General features: G+C 41.1%; 1 protein-coding gene across 1 annotated transcript; it reads right to left on the reverse strand.

The window, feature by feature from the left end:
* Positions 1-7,951: 7,951 nt before the first annotated feature.
* Positions 7,952-9,026, reverse strand: WFDC12 (WAP four-disulfide core domain 12). The gene is made up of 3 exons (XM_003936416.4): positions 8,930-9,026; positions 8,668-8,826; positions 7,952-8,503 (listed from the first exon to the last, which is right to left on the reverse strand). Exons 1-3 carry the CDS (start codon positions 9,006-9,008, stop codon positions 8,406-8,408), a joined length of 336 nt encoding a protein of 111 aa, XP_003936465.3. The 5' UTR covers positions 9,009-9,026; the 3' UTR covers positions 7,952-8,405.
* Between the last annotated feature and the right edge of the window lie 2,285 nt (positions 9,027-11,311).

Consider the following 11,311-nt stretch of genomic DNA (forward strand, 5'->3'; position numbering starts at 1 on the left):
AGGGGGTGTGGAGTGACACCACACCTGCTTCGTCCTGGCCCCACCCCCCGAGGGCCTGAGGCCTCAGTGCAAAGGAAGCTAACGAAATAGCTGAAGACAGGGTGGTACACATCCTGCAGCGGGGACTCAGATCCAGTCTTGCCTGTATTGCTGACTCGGGCTGTGATCTTGGGCAAGTGTCCTCTGGGCCTCAGTTTTTTCATCTGTATACAGAGTGAAGGTAGTTGAGTAAGATGCTTGCTTTCCTGGCTCTCTAAGATGTTGAAGCCCCAGCAATGTCCAGGCGGGAGACAGAGGTCAGCTTTGAATAGCAAAGGAGTGGAGGTTTGCAGAGTTCTGGATGCCTAGGAAGGGAGAAGGCATTAGGATTAGGCCAGAGCTTGCTGCCAGAGAAGGCTGGCCTAGGCTGGCATAGTGAGTGAGGCCAGCCCTGGCCTCTCCTTTTGGGCCCTGTGGACGGGAGGAAGACCATCTCGACTTTGGTGAGATCACCTGCAGTGGCCTCTGGTAGAGCTGCCTTCTACCTGGGGCTGGCTTGGCTGTCGAGGGTCGGGGGAGCATGGCTTTTGGTTGGGCTAAGGTTGCTGGTCACAGCAATGTGTGGCTGCTGGAACCTCTTTGAGCAAAAAGATGTCATCTCATCCAGGGACCACCACCCTAGATTTGTATCTCTGATGTTGGCCCCTGCATTTGGTAGAAGAGAGGGTTCTGAGACTTGGCATCCTAAGGGACATTCTAAACAGAAACTCCATCGAAGTACATCCTCTCAGCCTGCCCATTTGAAAGATGAGCAAACTGTGAGATAGAGATGGGAGGGGACTGACCCAAGGACACAGAGCTAATTCCTGACTAAGCTGGGACTTCCCACTGCTGCCTCCCCATCATCCTCATTCAGCTCCTGGGTTTTGGAAGCAGGGCAATATCTCAGCTGATCCTGAGAAAGGAAGGTGACATTACAGGGCTTGTCTCACTTAGCCATTCCAATCCAGGACAGCCCTTACAGCAGGAAGCTCTTCCTTGGGTTTAATGTGACTCTTTTGTGATGTCTTCTATGCCAGTAAGATAGGAGAAGCTCTGTCTTTATGATCTGATGTTACTTTTGGAATTCTGGCACCTCCTTGGAAGCTTTATTTTGGAGGAAAAAATATATGCGCTTTCCTTTCTTTCCCTTCCTCTCTCCTTTCCCCCCTCTCTCCTTCTTTCCCTCCTTCCCCCCTCCCTCCCTTCTTCCTTCCTTCCTCCCTTCCTTCCTCTTCCTGCCTGCCTACCTTCCCTCCTCTTTCTCCTCCTTCTCCTTCTTCTTGTTCATCTTTGTCTTCTTCTTCCTTCCTTTTCTTTCTTTCTCTCTCTTTCTCTCTTTCTTTTGTCTCTGTCTCTATCTGTCTCTTTCTCTTTATTTTCTTTCTTTGACAGATCTTTCTCTGTCACCCAGGTTGGAGTGCACGGCACCATCATGGCTCACTGAACCCTCGACCTCCTGGACTCAAGTAGTCCTCCTACCTCAGCCCCCTGAGTACCTGGGACGATAGGTGTGCACCCCCGTATTTGGCTAGTTTTTTTGTTTTGTTTTGTTTTGTTTTGTTTTGTTTTGTTTGTAGAGATGGGGTCTTCCTATGTTGCTCAGGCTGGTCTCTAACTCCTGGACTCAAGTGACTCTCTCACCTTGGCCTCCCAAAGTGCTGGGATTATGGGTGTGAGCCACTATATCCAGCCATGAAATGCTTTTTTAATGGAAATTATTTTGTAGACATTTTCCTGTGCTATGAAATGTTCTCTGAACATCATGTTTTCTGATGGCCACATGCTCTTTTGTTAGACTGATATGTCAAAACATCACCTCAATCAAGTTTTTAGGGAAAAAGATGTGCCAAAATATACATAATTGGAATCCTATTTTGAAACATCTAGGTTTCCAATTTTCCACTTTCATAAATAAAACTGTGATAACAATCTTTTTTGTGTACATTTTGGAGTCATATCTCTGTTTTCTGAAAGCAAATTTGTCAAAGTTAGAAATGTTAGGTCAGAAAGCATGATCATATTTCCAGTCTTTGGATATGTCTGGTCAAATTAAATTTCAGAAAGGAAGTAAGTGGGTGTACAAGCGCTTCCACCTGCCCTGCGATAGACGTCTGTTGTTTTGTCTGCCCGGCATCTCTTCCTTTGGTGGAACGATTTTTCCCTGACTCCTGTAATTCTGTTTGGTTGCCGATCAGCAGGTACTTCTCCTATCACAGCTGAGCACACTCGATCCAGGTTACACCCACGGACCCTTCCCCCTGCCCGTAACCTGCCCTCTCCTTCATTAGCGTCTTGAACAGAGAAGCCAGCGCTCTAAACAGAACAGTCCAAATTTTAAATTTCAGATGCCATTGCTCACAGCCAAAGATCCTTAGTGGATACACTTACCAAATACAGGATGTTAAAAAAATAAGTAAATAAAATCTTTGCTAATAGAAAACAGTATCTCATTATAATTTGCCTTCTTCTTAATACCTGTGATGGTGAGCATTTCTTATTCTCATACTGACTGTATTCTTTTTCTGTGAATTGCCTGTTTTTGTATTTTGCCCATTTTTATTGGGGGTCCTTTTATTTTTATTACTGAGTTTTAAGAGCTGTTTATATATTAGGAATCTATTAACCTGTCATACACAAGGGGCAGTAAGGTGAAGTGGTCAACAGATGTATATAGGAGTTAGGCAGACCTGGTTTTGAATCTTGGTGCCAGAGTTTCTAGCCGTGTGGCATTAATGTTGTAAAACCCCTGCTTATTCTTGTATACTAGTAGAGATAGAGATAATCATATTTTATAGGATGGTTCTGAGGACTGAATGAGATGAGCTTGATAAATACTTTAATGCCATATTGCAAATATTTGTTTGCTTGTTTTTGCTTAGCACCAAATGATTAAATTTGGGGGTAAGCAATTCAATCTTTTCATTCTTATTTTCTACTTTTATCTTTATGCCAAAAAGACTTTTTGACTCTGATGTCAGGTAAATATTTGCTATATTTACTGTTATTATTTTGTGATGTTTGAAAGACATGTTAACTCTTTAATCTAGCTGAAGTTTATCTTGATATTAGAGTGTGAAATATGAAATATCTTTTTTTTGTAAGTAAGCAATTGTCCTATGATCATTTAGTGAATGATTCAAACTTTTGCCATTGATTAAAAATTAGAACTTTATCAATAACTCAAGTCTTGTGTGTAACAGGGGCTGTTTCTGGATTTTCCTTTCTTTACTTTTCTTTTGTTTTTGAGACAGAGTGTTGCTCTGTCACCCAGTCTGGAGTGCAGTGGCTTGATCTGAGCTTACTGCAACCTCCGCCTCCCAGGTTCAAGTGATTCTCCTGTCTCAGCCTCCTGAGTAGCTGGGATCATAGACATGTGCCACCATGCTAGGCTAATTTTTGTATTTTTGGTAGAGACAGGTTTCACCATGTTGGTCAGGCTGGTCTCGAACTCCTGACCTTATGATCCATCCACTTCAGCCTCCCAAAGTGCTGGGATTACAGGCATGAGCCACCATGCCTGGCCCATTCTTTTCTTTCAACTGTTTATTCTTGTGCCAGCACAGGCGAGCATATACTGTGGGTTCAGTTCCTGACCACTGAAATAAAGAGGATATTGCAATAAGTTGAGCCACATGGCTTTTTGGATTCTCAGTGCATTTAAAAGTTATGTTTGCATTATACTGTAGTCTATTAAGTGCACAATAGCATTTATCTAAAAAAAAGTACATACCTTAATTTAAAAATACTTTATTGCTAAAATATGCTAATAATCATACAAGTCTTCAGCAAGTCATCTTTTCGCTGGTGGAGGCTCTTGCCTTGATGTTGATGGCGGCTGACTGATGAAGGTAGTGGTTGCTGAAGGGTAGGTTGCCTGTAGCCATTTTTTTTTTTTTTTTTTTTTTGAGACGGAGTTTCGCTCTTGTTACCCAGGCTGGAGTGCAATGGCGTGATCTCGGCTCACCGCAACCTCCCCATTCTCCTGCCTCAGCCTCCTGAGTAGCTGGGATTACAGGCACGTGCCACCATGCCCAGCTAATTTTTTGTATTTTTAGTGGAGACGGGGTTTCACCATGTTGACCGGGATGGTCTCGATCTCTTGACCTCGTGATCCACCTGCCTCGGCCTCCCAAAGTGCTGGGATTACAGGCTTGAACCACCGCGCTTCAAGAAGACAACCATAAAGTTTGCTGCATCCATTTACTCTTCCTTTTTTTTCAACTTTCATTTTAGAATTAGGGGGTACACGTGCAAATGTGATACAAAGGTATATTGTGAAAGATTTCTCTGTAGCATGCAATGCTGTTTGATAACATTTTATACACTGTACATCCGCTTTCAAAATTGGAGTCGTGGCATGGTGCAGTGGCTCATGCCTATAATCCCAGAGCTTTGGGAAGCCAAGGCAGGAGTATTGCTTGACCCCAAGAGTTTGAGACCAGCCTGGGCAACATAGTGAGACCCTACCTTTACAAAAAATTTAAAAATTAGCTGGGCATGGTGGTGCACGCCTGTAGTCCTACCCACTTGGAAGGCTGAGGTAAAAGGACTACTTGAGCTCAGGTGTTCAAGGTTACAGTGAACTATGATCATGCTGCTGCATTCCAGTCTGGGCAACAGAGCAAGACCCTGTCTCTGAAAAAACAACAACAAACAGTTGGAATCAATTCTCTCAAACCCTGCTGTTGCTTTATCAACTAGGTTTATATAGTATTCTAAATTCTTGATTTTGTCATTTCAGCAATGTTCACAGCATCTTTACCAGGAGTAGCTTCTATCTCTCAAAACCACTTTCTTTGCTCATCCGTAAGAGGCAACTCCTCACTTTTGATTCAAGTTTTATCATAAGATTGTAGCAATTCAGTCATATCTTCAGGCTCTATTTCTAACTCTAGTTATCTTGCTATTTCCACCACATTTGCAGCAACTACCTCCACTGAAGTCTTGAACCCCTCAAAGTCATTCATGATGGTTAAAATCAACTTCTTCCAAACTCCTATTCATGTTGATATTTTGACCTACTCCTATGAATCATGAATATTCTTAATAGCAGTTAGACCGTGAGGCCTTTCCAGAAGGTTTTCAATTTACTTTGCCCAGATCCATTAGAGGAATCATCATCTGTGGCAGCTATAGCCTTATGAGATGTATTTCTTAAATAATAAAACTTGAAAGTTGAAATTATGCCTTGATTTGCAGAATGGATATTGTGTAGGCAGGCATGAAAATATTAACGTCCTTATACTTCTCTATAAGAGCGCTTGGGTGATCTAGTGCATTGTCAGTAAGTAGAAATATTTCAAAAGGAGGAGAGAAATCTGTGTGTGTGTGTGTGTGTGTGTGTGTGTGTGTGTGTGTGTGTGTGCAGTAGGTCTTAAAGGTAGGCTTACAATATTCAGTAAACCATGCTGTCATCAAGGGTTTGTTCTTCCATTTATAGAACACAGGCGAAATATATTTAGCATAATTCCTAATGGCTCTAGGATTTTTGGAACTGTAAATGAGCATTGGCTTTAACTTAAAGTCACCAACTACACTAGTTCCTAATAAGAGAGTCAGTCTGTCCTTTGACACTTTGAATCCAGGCATTGACTTCTCTCTAGCTATGAAAGTCCTAAATGGCCCCTTCTTCCAATAAAAGGCAATTTCATCTACATTGAAAATCTGTTGTGTAGCCTAGCCACCTTCATCAGTTATCTTGCCTAGATCTTCTGGAGAACTTGCTGCAGTTTCTATATTAGTACTTGCTGCTTTACTTTACACTTTTATGTTATGGAGATGGCTTCTTTCCTTAAACCTTGTGAACCGACCTCTGCTAACTTCAAACTTTTCTTCTGTAGTTACCTCACCTCTCAGCTTTCATAGATTTGAAAAAGTTAGGACCTTGCTCTGGTTTAGGCTTTGGCTATGAGGATGCTGTGGCTGTTTTGATTTTTGATCTAAACCACTAAAATTTTCTCCATATTAGCAATAAGTCTGTTTCACTCACTTACCATTTGTGTGTCCATTGGAGCAGCTGTTTTAGTTTCGTTCAAGAACTTTTCCTTTGCATTCACAACTTGGTTAACTGGTAAAAGAGGCTTAGCTTTGGACCTGTCTTGGTTTTCAACATGCCTTCCTCACTAAGGCTAATAATTTCTAGTTTGTTTGATTTAAAGTGAGATACATGACTCTTCCTTTTACTTGAGCACTTAAAGGCCACTGTAGGATGATTAATTGGCCTCATTTCAACATTGGTGTGCTCCAAGGGAGAGAAACAGGGAATGGCCAGTTGGGGGAGAAATCAGAACATACACCACATTTATCAATCAAATTCACTGTCTTCTGTGGGCACAGTTTATGGCACCCTGAGACAATTAGAATAGTATCATCAAAGATCACTGGTCACAAATCAATAATGACAAAAATTGAAATATTGTGAATATTACCACAATGTGATACAGAGACACAAAGTGAGCACATGCTGTTGGAAAAATGGGGCCAATGTACTTGCTTGATGCAGGGTTGCCACAAACCTTCAATTTGTAAAAAATACGATGACTGCAAAGCACAATAAAACAAAGTATGCTTGTATCGTGGTTCTAATTGTTGTGGCTTCACAGTATGTTTTCGTAACTGGTGGTATCCATTACCCTTCATTAATCTACATTTTCCATTTTCCAGGTTATAAGTATTTTATGGTTCCATGTAAACCTAATTATCCTTTCGTTAAGTTGCAAAAATAAACCCATTGTTTTTATCTTAAAAAGTTTTCAAAAATGAACAAAAGAGCAGCAAATACTTTTATGAAGCCTAGATACCCATCATCCAGATTCAACCATGAACATTTCACAACAGTTCCTTCATGGATATCCCCACCCCTTTCCTGGCTGAAGTATTTTAAAGTAAATCCAATCCATCTTATATTTTACCCTTAAGTACTTCAGTATGCATCTCTAAATACTAAGTACACTTTCTCATATAATCACAATACTATTGTTACACCTAAGAAAATTAACAGCAGTTTCTTAACATCATCTAATATTCTATTTGCATTCTGTTTTTCTTATTGTCTCAAAAGTGACTGCATGGTTGTGGTGCACACATCGCATTGGCTGTACTGTATCTGAAGTTTCTTTTAATCTAGAACAATCCCTCCAGCTCGTTTTTTATTCTTCTTTCCTCCCTCCTCATTCTTCTTCGTGCTATTTACTTGTTGAACAAAACACACAAATCGTTCTTTGGAATGTCCCTTGTTGCTTCCCTGTGATGTCTTTGATCTTTGTCCTTCACATTTCTCATAGACGAATGTTAGCTGGAGAGGCTTGGTGAGGTTCATGCTCAACTGCCTTGGCAGGAACCCTTCTTGAATGATGCTGTGTGTTTTGTTTTGCATCACTTCAGGAGGAACGAAGGTCTGGCTTCCCCATTTTTAGCATTGTGGAGACAGATTAATGTGTTTTAGGTGTGTACCTGAATCCTCACCTTGTAAACTTGTGTTTCCCTTCTTATGAACTGTAAATATTTCACGGGGTCATGAAATGGCACTCTGTAAATTTTCAGAAACCGTGGATGATTGTTGCCTGAATCAACTATTTCATCAGGGTTTGCAAAACCCAATGAGTTTGTTTTAAATTATATTTCGGGTATAAATTATGCTGACCAAGATAAATATTTTGTGGAGGTTTCTTGTTTGGGGAAGAGCATATCTTTTAAAAACCTTTTTCTTTCTTTCTTTTTTTTTTTTTTTTACTGTAGAAAAGTTTAGTCTATTTATCCAGATCTTTTAAAACATAATTTAATTAAGTTTTAGAGGTTTTTTTTTTTTTTTTTTTTTTTTTTTCAGAAAATTTCTGTACATCTCCAGAAATGTTTTTTGTAGGTATTTTACATTGTATTCATTTTTATAATGTTAAATAGGATTTTTTTACTATTAGGTTGTATTAGCTGGTTTGGGCTGCTGTAACAAATTACCACAGACTGAGTGGCTTATAAACAGCTAACATTTATTTCTTACGGTTCTGGAGGCTGGGAAGTCTAAGGCCAAGGTACCAGCAAATTCAGCATCTGGCAAGCTCTAGTTTCTCATCTCTGACAGCACCTTCTAGCTGCAATTACACATTGCAGATGGGCAAGGCAGCTCTTTGGGATCTCTTATAAGGGCACTGATCTCATTCATGAGGGGTCTACTCATGAGTGTGGGGGAGGAGCACCAGGTAGAGAGGGAAAGTACAGCCCCTGGGGTCTGGACTCTTTGTGACTCTTCCCTCTTTTTGGGGAAAAGGACTTCAAGATCAAGTTTTCCTTGGTGGGGTTGGGTATTTCTTCTTCCATATTCCAAGTCTCAGGACCCTCAGGGGCAGGTGCCGGGTGAAAGTGACCCCCGGAGGTGGAAAGGACCAGCATCATTTCTGAGGACACCTGGTGGAGAAGAAGCCTGGAGGCTTGACTTCCCATCCTGACTCTGGGCATGGCCTTGATACATCTTCATCCTTGCTTCCTCCTTTTACAATGGAGATGTTCAGACTAGTTGGTGTCTGAGGGCCCTTCCAGCTTTAGCCATCCCTTTCCACACCAGCTAAAGGGACTAATTCCTCCGAACTTTCATGGGCCCAGTATGAGGCAGGGGAAGAGACAGCCCTAGCCCTGGGAGGTAGGTCTCCTTACCTTCTTCCAGTTCCTTCACAGGAATCACACACTTGAAGCCACAGTGCAGGTAACAACACTTCCTTATCCCCTGACAGTCCTGGTCTGTGTGACACTGGGGAGGATCGGATTTGATGCAGCGTACATTGTCAGCTGGGCAAACCCCTGGTTTCTCTGTATCTAGTGGAGGAAGCCACAAGGTGAGATGAGAACTCCAGTCCCAGAGGGCCCCTCAGGACTTCTCCCCAGCCCAGCCCCACCCAGCTCCACCATGTCTGCTCACTCCCTTTAACTCCTTCCGAAGCCACCAGGGTCACAAGTGCAAGAGACACCATGAGGACCAAGAACCTGCTGGACCTCATGTTGCTGGAAAGGTGTTTGGCTGGAAGCTGGGCTGAGCCTGGCTTTATAGTGTCCCTGCTGGGCGAGCCGGTGGGTGGAGCTGAAGGCCCAAAATGGCAAGGGATCTGTTTGGAAATTAGCTTATTTTACTTAGCATAATTTCCTTGGGGTTCACCCATGTTGCAGCATGTGACAGAATTTTCTTCTTTTTTATGACTGAATAATGCTGAATAATATTCCATGGAATGCATATATATATGTATATAATTTTTTTTCCTCCACCCATTTATCTGTCAATGGATCAATACACATTTAGGTTTCCACTTCTTAGCTATTGTAACTATTAGAGCAATGCACATGCAGGTGCAAATGTTTGGGATCCTGATTTCAGTTCTTTTGGATAAATACCCAGAAGTGGGATTGCTGGATCATGTGGTAGTTCTATTTTTAATTTTCTGAGGAACTTCCATACTGTTTTCCATAGTGGCTATACACCTTTAAATTCTCACTGACAGTGCACAAGGGTTCCAATTTCTCCACATTCTCACCAGTATTTGTTTTCTTTTTCTTTTCTTTTTAAAATAATGACCATCTGACAGGTGTGAAGAGATCTTATGGTTTTGATTTGCGTTTTCCTTATGATTAGACATGTTGAGCATCTTTTCATACACCTGTTGACCATTTGTATATCTTCTTTGGAGAAATGTCTGTTTGATTCTGATTCACTTTTAATTGGGTCTTTATATATATATGTGTGTGTGTGTGTGTGCATATATATATATGTACACACACAAATATATGAAGAGAAATAAAAGAAATATGTATTAGAATGGAAGAAGAGAAAAGCCATTGCTTGCAAATGGTACAATAGTTTAATAGAAACACAAAAGAATCTACAGATATCTCATGACAGATAATTTTTCAAGATTAGCTGACACAAAAATCAATATATAAAAGTCAACTGCATTTCTATACACTAGAAATATTGGTTAGAAAAATGTAACACTTTAAAAGCAATAACATGTAAAATATTTAGTAATAAAGGCAAACTACAAGATGGGAAAAATATATGCAAACTACATATCAGATAAGAGGTTAATTTCCAAAATACGTAGAGAACTACTGCGAGGCCAGGCACGGTGGCCCACGCCTGTAATCCTAGCACTTTGGGAGACCAAGGCGGGTGGATTGCCTGAGTTCAGGAGTTCAAGACAAGCCTGGGGAACATGGTGTTCTCTACTAAAAATACAAAAAATTACCCGGGTGTGGTGGTGGGCACCTATAATCCCAGCTACTTGGGAGGCTGAGACAGGAGAATTGCTTGAACCTGGGAGGCAGAGGTTGCAGTGAGCCAAGATCGTGCCACTGAACTCCAGCCTGGGCGACAGAGTGAGACTCCATTTCAAAAAATCAATAAATTAAAAAAAGTAAAAAATAAAGAACTACTGCAACTCAGTAGCAAAAATATGTTTCCATACATATATATATATATATATATATATACACATACATACATACACACACACATACACATACATAGACACACACACATTTAGGTTTACATTTAGATTTCCTAGAAACTTAGACTGTCTAGGAAGCATGCCCCATAAGGAACTTCTCATATTCTCATCATAAGAAGGTAAAATTACAGGGGACAACGTTCCTGTTTTACGGTAGTAAACTATCTTCTCGAAAGGTGGTTATTTTGTCCCCAGGGGCCTTTGGCAATGTCTGGAGACATATTTGGTTGTCACAACTTGGGCAGATGTGCTTCTGACATCCAGTGTCTAGAGACTGAGGTTGCTGCTAACTGTTAACAATGCACAGGTCAGCTTTTCACAACAAACAATTATCTGTCTCCAAGTGCCAGTAGTATTGAGGTTGAGAAACTCTGCTGTCCTGCTTCATTGTCTGATAGCTGTGTATGGCCTCATAATACCTCAATTTAGGCTGAAGTGAGTAAGGATGGGAGTGTCTGCTGGGAGTATCCCATGTTTAGGAGTGCTGATCCTTGGCTCACTGGTTTCACCCAATAAAGGCATCCCTTAGCCCATGCCATGTGACCTTGCGGAATTCATCCCGTTTTTGCTGAATCAGGTTAATGAAGTTCCCTTTTAATTTTAGTTAGCTAAGAGTTTTTCTCATGAAAGGATGTTGAATTTTAAATATGTAGTACCACATTAACTCTATGCACTCTGTTGTACAGCAGATCTCTAGAACTTTTCCATTTTGAATAACTGAAACACACCCATTGAACAGAAACTCCCCACTTCCCCCTTCCTGAAACCTTTGGAAACCACCATTGTGCTTTTTGCTTAAATGA

This window comes from Saimiri boliviensis, chromosome 9, assembly GCF_048565385.1.
Source record: "Saimiri boliviensis isolate mSaiBol1 chromosome 9, mSaiBol1.pri, whole genome shotgun sequence".
Taxonomy (NCBI): Eukaryota; Metazoa; Chordata; class Mammalia; order Primates; family Cebidae; genus Saimiri; species Saimiri boliviensis.

Bases quoted from the DNA above. Each gene is read 5' to 3' on its own strand.
- WFDC12 (XM_003936416.4), bottom strand. From the start codon at position 9,008: ATGAGGTCCAGCAGGTTCTTGGTCCTCATGGTGTCTCTTGCACTTGTG. The intron at 8,827-8,929 runs GTGAGCAGACAT...TTCCTCCACTAG, and splicing joins TTCGGAAGGAGTTAAAGGGA to ATACAGAGAAACCAGGGGTT. The intron at 8,504-8,667 runs GTAAGGAGACCT...CCATTGTAAAAG, and splicing joins TGTGAAGGAACTGGAAGAAG to GAGGAAGCAAGGATGAAGAT.